Source organism: Argopecten irradians, chromosome 3, assembly GCF_041381155.1.
Source record: "Argopecten irradians isolate NY chromosome 3, Ai_NY, whole genome shotgun sequence".
NCBI lineage: Eukaryota > Metazoa > Mollusca > Bivalvia > Pectinida > Pectinidae > Argopecten > Argopecten irradians.
Window position 1 is genome coordinate 47,506,678 of NC_091136.1, and position 18,414 is coordinate 47,525,091.

Consider the following 18,414-nt stretch of genomic DNA (forward strand, 5'->3'; position numbering starts at 1 on the left):
GGCCGCCATCTTGGATTTCGATAGTTAAAGTTTGTTATGGCTATTTCTCAGATAGTACTGAAGGGATCTGTCTCAAATTTCATATGTAGGTTCCCCTAGGGACCTAGATGTGCATATTGCATTTTGGGACCGATCGGTCAACAAGATGGCCGCCAGGCAGCCATCTTGGATTTTGATATTCAAAGTTTGTTATCACTATTTCTCAGAAAGTACTGAAGGGATCTGTCTCAAAATTCATATGTAGGTTCCCATAGGGCCCTTGTTGTGTATATTGTGATTTTGGGACCGATCGGTCAACAAAATTGCTGCCAGGCAGCCATCTTGAATTTTTATATTTTTATATTCAAAGTTTTTATCGCTATTTCTCAGAAAGTATTGAATGGATCTTTCTCAAATTTCACATGTAGGTTCCCCTAGGGCCCTAGTTGTGCATATTGTGATTTGGGACCGATTGATCAACAAGATGGCCGCCAAGGAGTCATCTTGGATTTTGATAGTTGAAGTTTGTTACCGCTATTTCTCAATAGGTACTGAAGCGATCTGTCTCAAATTTTATATGTAGTATGTTTGAAAAAGTTTAAAAAGTAGAGAAAAGATCCATCTTTCCTTTGTCAGATATAGATCATTCTTTGGTGGGCGCCAAGATCCCTCTGGGATCTCTTGTTTACTGAAAATATTACTTGAATTTTAAGTCACCTTTTAGTTCATCTTTTAGTTCATCTGGTTATTTTTTCAGCCCTTTTCTTTTTAGGATTGTTGCATGCTTGTTGTTCTTAATTTATGTTTTATTAAGTTGTTTTATGTTAAGCTGTTTCAAATTGAAAATTTTTTCTTCTGTTTTTTTTTTTTTTGATTTTTTTTTTTTAATTTTTAGATATTTGAAGTAATATAATTGTACATGTAGTTTTGTTTTCTAAAATCCACACTAAACGAGTCTATAAAGAACAGTGACAAATGACGATTATAAAATTGTAAAATGTACACAGTGTAATCTCTTTTCACAAATGGCCAAGTAGTAAGACATCTGATATTCAACCAATATGTCCTTCACATCTGGGTCATAGTTTGAGGCCCAATATCTTTTGCACTTGCCAGGTATGGGGTGTCAGTCTGTGGTTTTTCTTCAGACCCTCTGACTATATCCCCACCACAAAGGCCTTGCATACATTTATGAATAAGGCTATAATTTTTGGTACGGAGACTGTTCTGTTAAAACAAAAACCAACAAATGTGTGTGTTTTGTGTTGGCAATTGACCGATCGCCAGGTGTAATATAGCCACGCCTCGTACTCACAAACGCACATGTTTCTATTCAATGTCGGAGCAAACATTGTAGCACTTACAATACAAAATGCAAAGTCACATGCGTTTTGATTGACAGCTGGCGATCCGTCAATTATCCAGTAGCAAAAATCAATCACCACAAAAATGTTCTGTCCAAACATTCAGTTTGACAACACAATTATAATGCTAAGTGATGAAAAAAAATTGTCATGGAAAGTTGGTGGGCATGAAAACTCAAAATCAAGTCGGAAATTAGTTACTGGTAGATTTCAGTAAGCAATAAGCCAACTGTATATAAGTCTTGCCTTGTTCCATTCAAACTTTAGGTGATAACCTCATTGTCCTATAGATTTACCTCAATTTTTACCAGCTCCTTGTAGTTTTATTGTAAACATTAGAGGGTTGTTTTTGCAGGTTCTGTAATCAAAGCTTGTTCTTTTTACCTTCATTTATTTATATCATTTGTGTATGTATAATGGAATGCTCAATGCCCTTGTATACCATATTGATGTATACTGTACTTGAATGAACTTTGTATTTGTATCCACAAAAGATATACCAAACTCAATGAATATATAAACATACTGTATACTATTTTTATCAAACTATATGAATATTGATATAGTTCTTAAGATTTCTAAATTTGACTGTACATATGTATGTACATTCTTTTGGCAGTGAGTAAAGTATTTTCATAAACTCAAGCCTAATATATATTGAAATGATTACTAAAAGGAAATCAACAGAAGTGGCTAACCTGGTATAGATAAAACACAATTTGTGGAAGGTACACACTTGGTAATGTTACAGATTTTGTGCCACAAAAACATCATTAAAATTAAAGATGAAAGACTATCTGTTTCTGGAGGTTATTTAATATCCAAAGGATAATTTTAAAGAGCATTTGATTTTATTTTTCGTGTTGCTCCAAAACAGTGTAGAATATTTAACAGAGTTCAAGTACATTTTTGGCTAATCCTTCAATGTGAACTTGTATCACAGTGCCGTGTTGTTTATCATTCATTAATTTTGTCCAAAATTATTAAACTGTTTTAAATTTTGGACAGAATTTGATTAAATGCTATAAAAATTTTAATGATTTTAAGGTAATAGACAAAAACATTTAGGTCCTTCACTGCCGATAAATCAGAACAAGGCCAAGTGACTTTGTTTTTTATCCAGTTACAAAAGTCACATATTGTACACATCTAGCATCCTTGAAATGAATTATGTTTCTTACTTATCTTGAAGGCAAATTCTGTTGTATTTAATTCCATGAATGAAAAACTGATTGTATTGGCACCATTAGCAAACTAACTAATTTCTTTTATTTGTAGGTATTAAACTGGTATAGACTAAATCAATACTATTGATTATCCAAATAATAACTTGAATTTGCCATCAGCGGTGAAGCATATTAAAAAAATTCAGGTAGATTTGAGATATTATTGTCCTAAACGGGCTAAAAAAGATGTTATGTACATGTACAAGTTAGTTTGAAAGCCTGACAGAAATGCTGTCCCGAGTCGATATTTAGGTGTGGTTATATATACAGATTAGGTTGAGGTGCCTTTACAACAGCCTACACTTAAGGTTTGGATACAATAAAGTCTTTTCACCTTAAATCTGTATTTAAGTTATTTTTTACTGATCAAACTACAGGCTTCAAGACCACCTGCTTCACAACCCACCCGAGTGGGGTTCAGAATGGCCAATTTAAACCATTTGTATTTGTATGGCCAATTTAAACCATTTGTATTTGTACCTTTGATAGGTAGACAGGGTTGATTTCCACCTCTGGTCTGTGAGGTACTGATCGTGGGTCAGGGGTATTTTTCGTTGTATTCCAGTTTTCTATCACCAATGAACCAGGTACAATCAAACCTGTCTATAAAGACGTAAGACACAGACGAAAAATGCGCCCACTGAAAATGGTCATGCGGGACCCTAGAAATGTCTATTATGCAGGTGGTCTTTATACAGAGGTGGTTGCTAAGACAGGTTTTACTGTACATTCGTAAATGACCTAATCTAGTTAAAATAAGACTTGTAATTCCACTCCACTACGATGCTCTACAATAAGCTCCAATACAAGATCTAACAACTCCCCGTTCCATGTCACCTCACCATGACCCCTATAGTTAGACAATCTGCGTGATGCCTATGAAATCTTAGGTGTGATTGAATCTCTCGGAAGTAGGGGATAAATGGCTAATAGTACATCCGGATACGTTCCGATTCTAGGGGTCATATTGAGGTGACCCCAAACGGGCAGTTGTTAAATCTTGTATTGGAGCGCATCATAGAGCATTTTAGTGGAGCAGAATTACAAGTCTAATTCTTATTGAATTGTAAATGACTATGGCTTTAGTAAAAGGATATAAAGAAATAAAAGATAAACCAAACTTTTAACTTAATGAGTAAAAAAATAATAAGTAACATCTAACATAAAGGTCAATGCCTGACCTACATATCAGAATATATGTATCACCTTTCAAAACTTTTATGTGTATTTAGTATTGTAAATGCTGAAGTGTACGATGTATGTGCTTCCAACGAAATATCACAGCTAAAACAATAATCAGTAATTATCAGATCAAATTCAGATAAAGCTTATACATTTATTAAGGTGATAATTCATTATAAATTTCAGAGATCAAAGTCTGAAATCTCACCATGTATCATCAGTATTCATGTAATATATATCTTGAAATTTTGTCACAATTTCTATGTTTTATCAAAACATTACAGAAGCTAGGTTTTACTATAACTTATCTTATTATTTCATTTATTAAGCAAATAGAGTGTTATTGTATTATGTACAACTGAAAATATTTCATCACATGACAAAAAAATACTAATAAGATTTTCAAATAGTATTTACACATTTGAACATTCTGATGATATATAAGCAATGTCTACATGTGGCGTAAGATGACTCTCACTGAACAAATGTTAGAAAGCTGCCTTAAAACATCATAGAGCAGGCACATTGAATCGTTTAACTTCTTTAATCTACCGTCAAACCAAGAGTCTGAGGGGCTTAAAGCCTACATTGATCATCACTTGTCATCTCAGGTTTGACTGACAGTTCTTATGACTAGTCAGACTTGGATGCAGTAATGGTCGTCAGTTTCTCGATGATGTGTTGGACCATGCACCAGTAGCAGTAGTCATTGTGATGTTGGTATCACCGTAATGTATCAGACTTGGCTACAGTCGTTGCCGTCAGAAGATAGCCGCCCCCTCCACTCATACTGATCACCGGATGGGTTCTCATCTCCATCACCTGAAAACAAATCAGCATTTCACACCATAAAATAAATGGTCTTTCACCAACAAATGTATGTAATATATAGAATATTTTAGTTTACACAACATTCAAAAGCGTAGTTATCCTCTTTAAACAGTCTTTTGCCTATGTAAACTTAAATTTCACATCATATTTTCTCACTAAGGGTACTTTCTGTTCCTGAGCTTCTAATAAGAATACTATAATAAGGATATGCTATTATTATTTCTAGTCTGTGTCTATAACTGAATATGTTATTTTGAATAGGTAATAGAGATCAGATATAAATTATCTTTTATAGACTGTGCATAACTGATACTCTCCAAGCCGTGCGGGTAGGTATCCATTGTGTTGATGCTGTTTTGTGAACAAAATTCCCATTGTTTTCCCTAACAAGATACCCCAGAGGGATCTTGGCGCCCACCAAAGAATGATCTATGTCTGACAATGGAAAGAGGGATTTTTTCTCTGCTTTTCAAACTTTTTCAAACATATAAAATTTGAGACAGATCGCTTCAGTACTTTCTGAGAAATAGCAGTAACAAACTTCAACTATCAAAATCCAAGATTGCACCATCCATCTTGTTGATCGATCAGTCCCAAAATGCAATATACACAACTAGGCCCTAGGGAAACCTACATATGAAATATGAGAATGATCCCTTCAGTACTTTCTGAGAAAAAGCGATAACAAACTTTATCTACCAAAATCCAAGATGGCTGCCTGGCTCTCTCAGAAAGCCTGACCTTATCGGTATTGACTTACCTGATACTCTCTCAGAAAGCCTGACCTATTAAGGTCTTGACTTACCTGATACACTCTCAGAAACCTGACCTATTTAGGTATTGACTTACCTGATACTCTCTCAGAAAGGCTGACCTATTTAGGTCTTGACTTACCTGACTTCTGACCTAGGATTGACTTACTGATACTCTCAGAAAGCTGACCTATTTAGGTCTTGACTTACCTGATACTCTCTCAGAAAGCCTGACCTATTTAGGTACTTTGACTTAAACCTGATACTCTCTCAGAAAGGCCTGACCTATTTAGGTCTTGACTTACCTGATACTCTCTCTCAGAAAGCCTGACCTATTTAGGTATTGACTTACCTGATACTCTCTCAGAAAGCCTGACCTATTTAGGTCTTGACTTACCTGATACCTATCAGAATGCCTGACCTTATCGGTATTGACTTACCTGATACTCTCTCAGCCAGGCTTCTGTGACACGGTAGTTTACCATTCCACCCTCTTTCCTCAAATACTCATAACAGTCCAGGACAGGCTGAAACACAGGCACAAAACTTGTCAATTTAGAGAAAGTATTGTTGTAAAAAAGTCATTTTACAAAAGACAGCTTACAACAGGCTGCTAGTATGTACATGTATTGAAACTAGACATGGGTAATACTATACCCTATACCTGGTATGTCCCCCATTACATGGTGGTGACATAAAATTCTAAAAACTTTGAAAGTTTGCATTACAACAGTTTTAACACAGTTTGGTTTTGTATTGCTCTATATTAGAAATGTATTCCAGCTGGTATACTTTGCTATCCGTAAGGTTTAGGGTGCCCAATCCTCATATAGTAATTAAATTCTTGTTGGGTTATTCTCCTGACCTTGGGGTATGGCAAAGTTAGAATATTCAAATTGAATCTAATATACAATATTCAATGCTGTGAACTCTTCTGCTAAAACTGCTATACTGTTACAGTTTAATAAAGAATGTGTAAAGTAAATGGCAAGAAAATGATGCAGAACCAATATTGGTATACATGATACTAACCTCCTTATACTGTCCAAATACTACAACTGGACGAGAGGGCGCTATGTACTTCAGTAAGGCAAGCACAATGGGTGTAGGGTGGAACTTACAGGCCACTATCAAACTGTAAACAAAGAATATTCTATAAGTGAATAACACAATTATTTAGATTAAATAACAAACAAATCTGACAAATCTGATACAAAAGTATAATAAAGTTGTTTGGAAATAGAAGGAAATATTATAAGGAATCTCCAGTGCACCATTCACAAGTTTAACCATAATTAACATAAAAATTTCAGAAATCCATTAAAATGCCAGTATAGATTACCAGTCTATGTTTTTCTCCAGTATAAGCTGTCTGGCTTGTTGTATCTTCTGTTCTCGTAGCTGTCGATTTGCTTCCCTTTCCAGTCCCTGTAACAAACATTTCACCAAGATCAAAGAATAACTAGCCAAAACTGTCAATATTTCACACCATCAAGACATTGCTTATCAAATCCTTCAGACGATGTATACGGCATCATAACAAGAAGTTCAGGACAGATTTTAGATAGCTGTTTTTTGTGTCCCTGTAGATGGCCAAGAGGCCAAAAATTTGTAAAAGAAGAGACATTTGTACTGTTTAAAATACATAAAGATCATTTGGAGAATTCTCTCGTTGATTTTATTTGAAAAAAAATACACAACAAAACAACATTATGTGAATCAAGAAGATAACATATTGTTACTATGTTGTAGGCAGAGTTTGTTACACATATTTTGGAGAAAATTCTTAAAACATTCATCATAGAAAGTACCAAAGCAAGTCTGAAATAAATTACTGGTTACACTTCAATTATCTGAATAAATGTAAATACGGTAAATATCTGATCAAAAGTTTGTATAACTATACATTTATTGTGACGTGGATGTGGCGCGGTGGTAAAAGGCAGAGGTATGTTTGCCTAGCCGATTGGATGCTGTAGATCGTGAGTTGGAAGCCCAGATAAAGCACGAGTAATAATCAATACATTGTCATCCTTTGTTAAATTGTGTTTCTTTGATATGTCTTATTACTAAACACAATGTATCATATGCACTATGTGTTGTTGATTCAAAAGTTTAATTTGAATTTCCTATTGAAATTGTACTCCGTTGATGATTATATATGTATTGTCTAACATTCATCAAACTAGGACAAAAATAAAACAGCTTCTATATCATCAATGACCACTGCAGACCAAAATCTGGGTCAAATCTAGGTGGTCAAGGACATCTACACACCAAAATGAAACCAATGAGCCTATGGAGAAGCTCTGAACAATTCTGACTTCACAACGAAAAGGAAATTGCAGACATAGACCGTTGGATACGACAAAGTACAGCAGTTCTAGTTCTTAATGAAATTTTCCAATGACAGTAATACATGGTGTCTTTTACCATCAGCGCTGAAAATTGATTTCATGTAGATCATTTCAAGAAAAATACATCATGAAAAGACAGTGATTTTTCTCCTTATATAACAGGGGTCGGTAAATGACCCCATTCCCAATGCCAAACCCCCCTATTTTTTCCCAATTACAATGAAAAATTCCCAAATCAAATCGCTGAAAAATAAATAAAACCTGGAAATCTCCCCCCTAGTTGTTTAATCTAAAAACAAACTACTCTGAAACTGTTGTGTTGGTCGTCACCTTTTGATAAATTGACACAGTTTACTGTTTTACAATATTTAAACACCTGTAATACCATGTTCAGTAATGGGTAACTTTTTCCCAAGACTGCTATTTTTGTGATTAAAAATTCTCAATTTGTTACAAAAACTTTTTTCCCAAAATACCCTGCAAAATCACTGAAAGAAACTCATCATAAAATAGTCATTATAAAACAGCGGTTAGTATAACAACTAACGGACTATAAATAAATCTTTATATGATATTAACTAAAGCTCAGTACCTTTCTCTTTCTCTGCTCCATATCAGTTTTAACCAGTTTGCTATCCTTCTCAACATCCATTTCTTCAGAGCATTCAGGAGTTTCCTGAGAATCAGAATCATCTACGTCATGCTCTGTACTTTCAATGTTTGTTACTGTATCTACAGCTATATCTGTGACAAATTGAGAACTTGTTGGCGGTGGCGACACATCTGACGTACTGGCAATACATTGTGGGGTTGTATCCTCAGTTGTCTCCCCTGGTGTTTTTTCACTCTCAGCACCATTTCTACATTCAAAGTCAACTTTTCCATCAGAGTTGTCTGTTTTTGTTGGATCAAACTCAATAGAATTAACACGATCTAGAGGGTAATTGTATAAATGGTTCAGAACCTCCTCGGAGAAGTCAAATGAGTCAAGGACAGGCCTGTCAAAAAATAATTCTTCATATTATCAACTAAAATATAATAAAATGATTTATAATAAGTTATTATACATATTTATTATTTTTCTGGATTTTTTGTCACTTCTCATTGGTCAAAAACACGCCACGTGATCACCGATAAAAAACTATATTGCACGATTTTTCCGGAAGTAGTTTATAGAAAAAGTATATTGCACGGTTATTTTTAGATAACGTTATCGTCGACGTTACCAAAACGCTTAGTGTTCCTGGCGCTTTGAAACAAACGCTTTGATGACCTTAGTTTGAAGCGTAACCACAAAATGTGTCAGACGTTGATTGTTTAGGTTTCTAACAAAGATGATGACGACTTCCAGCTGATGACTACAGTTTAAACTTTTAAAGTTTCAATATAAACACGGTATAGGAGAGTAGGAAACAATCGAATAACATACATTAAGCGTCTGGAGCCATTGAATAGTGAATACGTTTGATATTTATTTTTAAAATTACACCTAGGCTACTTACAACATTAGGCCTAGGCTAATCCTACTGTATGTATACGACTTTCATTTTACGGAATGGAGTACTAAGCATAAGATAATGTATCTTAATGTCAATCTGAATCTGTTAATATATGTTTGACGTCGAAGTGTATTATTTCAACGGAGAACAAACTATACATTTAATTGACTGTCCTTAAGACATGGAGCTACATGTATAATGGAGTACATGTACATGTATGCAATTTACAAACACGCATGCACCGGGTTCATGTAATAAAAGCTTGAAGTGCATCAATTGATAGATACTGTTTTAATGTGTTGTTTTTGAATTATACTTGTTAAAAAGTCATAGGATTGTAACTGTCATCACGAAGCAGAATTTAAAATGCGATGCTCATTTAGTTTCACACTCATTTCAAAATGTAACAATTTCAGAAAAAATAATAAAACAATTATAGCATTTTGATTTCGGTCAATACATGGTTATATCGACCACAGAAAAAATATCGACCTCGGACTACGTCCTCGGTCAATATTTTTTCTTTGGTCGATATAACCATGTATCGACCTCACCAAAATGCTATATTTGTATAATATCAATTAAGGTGTAAATATGAAATAACTTGTAGTATATGGTATACACATAGCTATTTAAACCATGCATTGTTTACATACAGAAACAGTTGTGATTTAAGGGAAGATTGTTAACATTTTTTGGTCAGCTGGAATAACTGGCCACATAACATTTATTACTATATTCTCCTACAATCACAACAATGTTCAAAGCCCTTAGGCTATAGAAATGATTAAACATGAATAGTTACCTCACTGGTGTTGTTCCCTGATAAAAGTGTATAACTTTCCCAAAACCTGAAACAATCAAAGTAATATCTTTATGCATGCCAACTGCCACTAAGTCAGTAACCAAAATCATGATCAGTTGGAAAATAAGGACATAGTCATTCAGATCCCCTGCCAATGGAGATATCAAAGCTGAAGTAAGTTTGATTGTGGAGGCTTATGTGTATGAAAAAAAAAGACAGGAAAAAGGAAGTTGAGCTAAAGAAAGATGGAGTATAATTCAAGTAGAGCGGGGCTGCAATTGTTGAATCAGTTATACAGCCTTGACATTTATATTAGACTATATACACAAAGATGGGTGGAGTTTTGCAAAGTAACATTTACCATGATATTTTCAGCAATGTTTCCATGGTAACGGAAAAAGTGCAAAAAATGAAAACCTAAAAATAGCAAAAGGTACTACTAGACCATAAAAAGAATGTGTCTATGAAGTTTCGTGGAAATATCTCTGCTGGTTTTAGAGTTATGCTCCGGAAATGAACCTGCTACAAAAATATGATATTTTCAGCAATGTTTCTATGGTTACAGAAAAAAGCACAAAAAGTGAAAACCTAAAAATAGCAAAAGGCACTACTAGACCATAAAAACAATGTGTCTATGAAGTTTCATGGAAATATCTCTGCTGGTTTTAGAGTTGTGCTCCGGAAACGATTCTTACACAAAAATCTACCATTTTCAGCAATGTTTCCATGGTTACAGAAAAAAGTACAAAAAGTGAAAACCTTAAAATAGCCAAAGGCACTACTTGACCATAAGACTAATGTGCCTATGGAGTTCCGTGCATATATCTCGACAGGTTTTCCAGTTATGCTGCGGAAACGAACCTGATACAAAAATATGATATTTTCAGCAATATTTCCATGGTTACAGAAAAAAGCACAAAAAGTGAAAACCTAAAAATAGCAAAAGGCACTACTAGACCATAAGAACAATGTGTCTATGAATTTTCATGGAAATATCTCTGCTGGTTTTAGTGTTGTGCTCCGGAAACGATTCTTACACAAAAATCTGCCATTTTCAGCAATGTTTCCATGATTACAGAAAAAAGTACAAAAAGTGAAAACCTTAAAATAGCAAAAGGCACTACTAGACCATAAGACCAATGTGTCTATGAAGTTTCGTGGAAATATCTCTTCTGGTTTTAGAGTTATGCTCCGGAAACGAACCTGGTACAAAAAATATGATATTTTCAGCAATGTTTCCATGGTTATGGAAAAAAATGCAAAAAATAAAAACCTAAAAATAGCAAAAGGCACTACTAGACCATATAAGACCCAATGTGTGTATGAAGTTTCGTGGAAATATCTCTACTGGTTTTAGACTTATGCTCCGGAAACCATTCGTACGGACGGGACAGACGGACGGACGGACAGACGGAACCCATTTGTATACCCCCGCCCAACGAAGTTGGGCGGGGGTAACAATATACAAGTTCTGTTCCCCTTCCCCCAAGGATGTTTGTGTGCCAAATTTGGTTACATTTCATTCAGAACTCTATGACAAGTAGCGATTTAAAGGATTTTACCTCTATTTCCCACTATTGGGCCCCGCCCCTCCTGCCGCCTGGGTGATCAGTGCCAAAAATTTATACAAGTACTGTTCCCTTCCCCCAAGGATGTTTGTATGGCCAAATTTGGTTACATTTCATTCAGAACTCTATGACCTGGAATTTACCTCTATTATCCTCTATTGGGCCCGCACCCTCCTCCCCCGGGGATCAGAGCCAAATTTAATAACAAGTTCTGTTCCCCTTCCCCCAAGGATGCTTGTGGCCAAATTTGTTACAATCCATCAGAACTCTAGGATAAGTTGCGATTTATAGGCATTTACCTCTATTTCCCCTATTGGGTCCCTGCCCCTCCCCCTTGCCCTACGGTGGGTCAAGAGCAAAAATTTATACAAAGTTCTGTTCCCCTTCCCAAGGATGTTTGTGGCCAAATTTGGTTACATTTCATTCAGAACTCTTTCTAGTAGCGAATTTAAAGGATTTACCCTCTATTCCCTATTGGGCCCCCGCCCCTCCTGCCCCCGGGGGGCAGAGAGCCAAAATTTATACAAGTTCTGTTTTCCCCCAAGGAATGTTTGTGGCCAAATTTGGTTCCATTCCATGCAGATACTCTATGACTAGTAGCGATTTAAAGGATTTACCTTTATTTCCCCTATTGGGCCTCGACCCTCCTGCCCCCGGGGGTCTGAGAGCCAAAATTTATACAAGTTTCTGTTCCCCCTCCCCCAAGGATGTTTGTGGCCAAAATTTGGTTACAATCCATGCAGAACTCTAGGACAAGTACGATTTATAGGAAATGTTGACGGACGACGGACGACGGACGACGACGACGGACGGACGACGGACGACGGACGCCGCGCCATGACATAAGCTCACCGGCCCTTCGGGCCAGGTGAGCTAAAAATGAAAACCTAAAAATAGCAAAAGGCACTACTAGACCATAAGACCAATGTGTGTATGAAGTTTCGTGGAAATATCTCTACTGGTTTTAGACTTATGCTCCGGAAACCATTTGTACGGACGGACAGACGGACGGACGAAAGGACGGACGGACAGACGGAACCCATTTGTATACCCCCCGCCCAACGAAGTTGGGCGGGGGATAACAAATCAATCATTTGATGAGTCATTCACTGTTTGTGTCATAAGGCTGTACATATTTCCCTGGACTAGTTGTCCCATAAACACAACATTACACTTCTGTGTGATGGAGAGCCTGTAAAAGCTGGGTTTTTTTTTTTTAAATTAAGGTCAAAATGTAGGTCACATTCACTGTCTCACATAGGTAGGCTCACAACCCAAGTATGAACATCCAGTTCCTTACAGTGTAAGAGATAGAGACTAGAAAAGTCAATTGTCAAAGGTCAAAGTATAGATCACAGTGACCTGGTTTTTTATATGGGACACAATGTCTCATCTAGATGAACACACAAACCAAGTAGTTCTGTTGCTTTATAGTACAAAAAATAGAGTCTAGACAAGATCAAATGGACAGATGGATAGTCCCTCAGGTTCCCAGTTGGGGGACTAACAGTGGGGGAACCTTAGCTCTAAAGCATACTTACCCCCAAGTCTCTCCATCACTGCCCCCACCACCAGCCCCATACAGGTGTCCACTACTGCCACTGTTGAGTGTGCTCTCACATTCCCTCTACTGAGGATCTGAGCCAGACTGTCCACTCGCATGAAGCTGTAACACATTTGATGACATATTTAAGTAATGGTTATAGTGAAGAAGGGACAGAAAGATGGAATGGAATAAGGATAAACCTCTGATCACAGATGAAAGGCAAATACTCCACCATTTAATTACCAATCATCTTTTAAAATGCAAAGTAGATGGTGGGCTTAAAATACCGGTAATCATTTTGGTAGCTTCATAGGTTTTAGTATGGCTGTATCACCTGTTGTATAGAAGTGTCACGATTAACCGAAAATATGATTAACCGAAATATTCAACCGTACGGTTCAGTTCGGTACGATGATTCTTAGTTTCGGTTCGGTTCTTTAAAACAATAACTGTCCTATAATACCTGTAATTTGTGTGTATAAACTGAATTGCTGATTATTTCATTGAAAATACGTCAAAATTGTTTGTCAGAATACCGAGAAATACACCTGTTGACCGACATGCTGTATATGTGTAACACGTGTGCAAGTTCAGTCATTCAGAAGATCGTTTTTTGCCGTCTGCGAACATTTTTTGCACATACTTAATATCTTAATGATATATTTCACTTATTGTTTGATATTTTATAATTGTTGATGTTTTTATTATATTTTTTTCGATAACAATCCCGCAGAATATCGGCAGCTAAATCAGGCCGCCATTACATGTATGTTGCCGATTGTAAACAATCCCATTTCCGTCGGCCAATATTCCGTGAATTAAACCATTTTACGATTGAGCATGCACCTGGTACGTAATAATGTTTATCTTTATTATAATTTCAATGCATGATACTTTTTAAACACTTTTTCTGAGATAATACCGATGTATTGATTTGCTGTAAAACTTATGATTTTCACATGTCAATCATGACATAATAAATAGACTTAAATAGTGTTCAAGTAAGATTTGTCTGAACCGAACTGAAAAAACCGAAAACCGATCAAGAAAAATTGAAACCGAACCGAGCTCAAAAAACACGAACTGTGACATCCCTACTGTTGTATTGTATACATTTCTTCCCCACTTACCATATTCTAGATGGGTTCTTGGCATGGTGCATCTCACAAAGCAGTCGTGCTGATGGCTTCAGGATTGTAAATTCTAATAGATGTCTAGAACAAGAACAATAATTGGCATTTTGAATAATCACAATCTCAACAAATAGTTTATTTGCTTCCTGAAAATTAGAATCAGTTATTAGAAAGTTTTCTGAACAATACAATTTTTAAATGAAATATTTTTACATCTAAAATGTTAGTATTTTGGAAAATTTACCAATGTTTCAAGAAATCTACACCAGAATAGTATGATGATTTGCAACAAAGCTATAAAATGTGATGTAATGATGTTACATTTTTGCTAGCAGCATGAAAACTGTCTTTCCTGATCCATTAAGATATCAATATACCTTTTTCCTAAAGAAGCATACAAACTAAAAGTTTAGTTTTACATACATGCCATATTTTTCTAGGGGTGGAAAGGGAGATTGATAACCATTTTGAGGGATTTTGGTCTCAAAAGAGGGAGGTATACGCGCGACATATATGAATAAATTAAATATCTGCTTTTTTATGATGAAATTCTGCATTCATATTGAATTTTACTGAAATAAAGGAATGTGTGGTTTTGCAAAAGTAGTCACATCCCTATATACACCCAGTTCTGGAGCATGCAGTTTTATTGTTCGAAATATTAGACTGGGCTTTTTAATAATCTCTGACAATAACGGATAATTAACTTAGATAAAGTTCTTAAATTTACAAGCATTAAATAAAAAAAAAACCGATTCGTTACAGTAGTATTCAAAATGTAATTTAATCTGAGAGAGAAAAAATGTAAATTTCTTTTTAATTTTATTTATTTCAATTCAGTTACTACTGATAAATTTTTATTATTAATATGTTTTTTTTTCTAAAAATAAATTCACACAGAAATTCTAAAAAAAATAATACTTTTTCCATTTTTAAAAACGTGGTTATTAGGAAATCCGGAAATTCTATAAAATCTGGATCATCTATTACAATTACCCAAAATGGCGGCCATTACGATTGCAAAGTTTGTGACATCCATCAAATACAGATAGGCCTATTTAACATTAAAAACGTGAGTAAATCATTCACAGTTGTAAGCAGTATTTGTTTTGTTGTAATGTTCACTAGCTGTAGTCATAAAATCTATTGAAAGGCCAGCTGATTGTTTTCTAGGCGGCCGATCGGCTTCTTGACTTCAGTTTACGTAATACACAGACGTGAGTGAAAGTGACACAACAAGCCAAGGTGGAAATAGCCCAAGGCTGCTAATTAGGGCCACTTGGGTGTTGGTCAGGGGGTCAGGGAGTGGTTACTCTCGTGCTGAAATTAACCTAGCATGTACACAAATGTGGCAACGAAAATAAAACGGAGGGGTTTATAGAAATCGGGAATTTAGACTCTCCTGCCGGGAGACAATAAAAGGCTTTAAAATACAGGAGGTTTTGTCTCACGCCGGGAGGTATGGCATGTATGGTTTTAACTAGTAGAATTGAATACATACTTACTTAATTTTCTTTTTCTTGATCCACTTGGCCTGGGCGAATACTGTCTTGGATTGAAATGTTGAACTATTCTCTATAAGTTGATCAATGATTTCCTACACAAAAGACAAAAGTATTTCAGAAAAGGATTATTGACAAAGCTTGAAATTAATTATCAATAGATGCACCTCTGTCTTAAATATTTCATCCTGATATGGCAGCCTGCTTACCTTTCCTTTAATGCCTTCTTTTTTCATCTTTTCTATGTCATCTCTTGTGAGTTTCTGATTGCTATCAAGGTCTAGAAGGTCTCGGTTGTCTTTACCACCTAAAACATTGAATGTGTAACACATCAGTAACTGTTATAAGATTATATGGTTCACCAGTCATTTTGTCACATGTATTCTATATCACAAAATGGCAATGACTGTCTCTGAGTCTACATTATTATTATAAGTTCTTTTCAATGCCACTTGTACTAAGCACATTACCTTCAGCCAATGCTTCTTTTTCAGAGAGTGTGGATTTCTCCACTTTGATCATCTTTCCACCTTTCACTTCAAATGTAGTACCATAGGGGTGACCAATAGTTCCGTCTAATGTAAACTTCGCTTTCTCCAGCCATACTTGCCTAGAAAACCAAGCAATTTATATCAGTCTAACAAACAATACACTGCCAACAAGTAAAAAATTATAGTCTAGACTAGAATGTAGTATGAACAAAAAGCCTGTTGCACTTAGCTGACAGAACATGTGCTTGTTACTTTAGCACATACAGAACTCGATTAGATTTCTGTTAATTCACTCAGCTGAAATTTGTCTTTATCATATTTCTTTAGTATGAATACAAAATGTTCATATGCAACAATGTCAGATTTACAACTATGAAAAACTTCTGACTGGCATAGTCAAAACTTTCATGTCCCATTTGGCCCTTTGAAGACTCTACATATAACGTTGAGATTTTTAAAAAGGTCAATCTTCATAGTTTCAATTAAATTATTTCCTTGTTTTTCCATTATTTTCATATCAGGCCGAGAATATTCACTATGTTGCAGATTGGACTATTTCAAATCTCAAGAAAAACAGATGACTGATGTAGTGACACTATACATGTATATTTTAAAAACGTGTCCCTTGCAATTGTAGCGTGTATTGTCTTAGATATTTTAAGATTTCTTAAAATACATCTGGGACATTTCAGGTTTTCTATATACAATGACTGAATGAGGTACATGTGTGTCTGTTGTTTTTTGGGTTGTTTTTTTTTTTTTTTTTTTTTTTTGGGGGGGGGGGGGGTTTTTTTTTACATACATACAGACATGTCATAACTATGTACATTATTGTGCAATTACATGCACTGGGGCATTTTTTATTTAAGAAATCGATAAGGGGTCACTAACATAAAATGTGCATGTTATCATATTGCATCATTCCATTGGGTTTCGGAAAAATATGTCTACAATATACACAGACGATTCCTACCGAACGCAAACCCATAGATTTACACAGCAAGTTCAGCAGAAATCATATAACATTATTACTGTTGGTCTGTCTGGCATGCGTCTACTTTCATTTTGTTGGTTTTACTTTAGCTGGTACTGCTTTGAAAAATGTGTGAAGTATCAACCTGTGTTTCCTGATCTGAAAAACTTTTATATTCTTCCCTTTCTTCAAGATGACTTGATCCCCCTCCTTGATAATATGTTGGGGAGGAATCTGTCCATGGCAAGTATCAGCGGCTGATGTTTCAGTGGCCATGCTGTTGGTTTCAATGTGAAATAGATGCTTTACTTGAGCAATACCGGGTGACCTTGTCGGCAAGCGTTTGTCTCACCCAAATATCGCATTACGTCACACTCATAGCGCCATCTGTAAATAAACACACGTGTACAACGCGTGCTGCAACCGGTTGACGTTTGAACATTAGATAGTCAATGGAAGAAATCAATATACAAAACCCGATGGAAGATGTCCAAACTGGAGGAAAAGATAAAGAAAGTACCAAAGAAACTGTGTAAAGCATTGAAATCGAGACTTTTCTTTTTCAGTGAAAGAATTTCTAAAAAACATCAAAAACGCACTGCCAGATCTCCTTATTCACGTCATTATAGTCAATCTGTTCTGTCTTTCAAAGAAAGCCTTGGTGCATCCCACAGTTTTTATTTCACAAAGAGGACAAATCACATGCTTTTGACATGTCAAGATTACCAAGACACCGCTGATTTATTGAAGACTCATACGTTTCATGGTGTATTCTTAGCATCAGGGGAAGTGAAATACTTAGCATCAGGGGAAGTGAAATCAAGTAAAATTTTCACATTGTCAAACAAAGATAAAAATAATAGTTGTTCCCACCAAGCCATTATCCACATCAGTCCACTAAGTTTCAAAATGAGTCGAGCCAAAAGTATTGAAAACTTGGAAGCCAGTTCTTCTCATTCCTTCTCATGCACAAAAACTATCACAAAGAAAGTGAAATTCAACAACATTGGGAAATACTCAAAGTTTATCCCTGTGTTTGATGCATGGGGTGAAAAGTATCCTCGTAGTTCCATCTCAGACAGATCTTTGCTTTGCTGGCTTGATTTACAAGCATGGTATGTCAACTATTTAGAAGAAAAAATGGATAACTCAAGCCTCCTAGAAATTAACATGGACTCGCACAGAGGTTGTGATGATATGGAACTG

General features: G+C 35.7%; 1 protein-coding gene across 1 annotated transcript; it reads right to left on the reverse strand.

The window, feature by feature from the left end:
• Positions 1-3,880: 3,880 nt before the first annotated feature.
• On the reverse strand, positions 3,881-17,512 carry LOC138318843 (tRNA (adenine(58)-N(1))-methyltransferase non-catalytic subunit TRM6-like). Its single transcript, XM_069261584.1, has 12 exons — positions 17,354-17,512; positions 16,215-16,354; positions 15,954-16,051; positions 15,748-15,839; positions 14,240-14,323; positions 13,105-13,229; positions 9,996-10,041; positions 8,284-8,689; positions 6,677-6,762; positions 6,367-6,469; positions 5,775-5,861; positions 3,881-4,573 (listed from the first exon to the last, which is right to left on the reverse strand). Exons 1-12 carry the CDS (start codon positions 17,482-17,484, stop codon positions 4,475-4,477), a joined length of 1,497 nt encoding a protein of 498 aa, XP_069117685.1. The 5' UTR covers positions 17,485-17,512; the 3' UTR covers positions 3,881-4,474.
• Positions 17,513-18,414: the final 902 nt, after the last annotated feature.

What these genes read in the sequence shown, in the direction of transcription:
- LOC138318843 (XM_069261584.1), bottom strand. Translation starts at nt 17,484, where the DNA reads ATGGCCACTGAAACATCAGCCGCTGATACTTGCCATGGACAGATTCCT. An exon ending in AAGAACCCATCTAGAATATG is followed by an intron (nt 13,230 to 14,239) that starts GTAAGTGGGGAA and finishes AATGTGTTACAG; the next exon opens with CTTCATGCGAGTGGACAGTC. An exon ending in CTGGAGAAAAACATAGACTG is followed by an intron (nt 6,470 to 6,676) that starts GTAATCTATACT and finishes CTTTGTTTACAG; the next exon opens with TTTGATAGTGGCCTGTAAGT.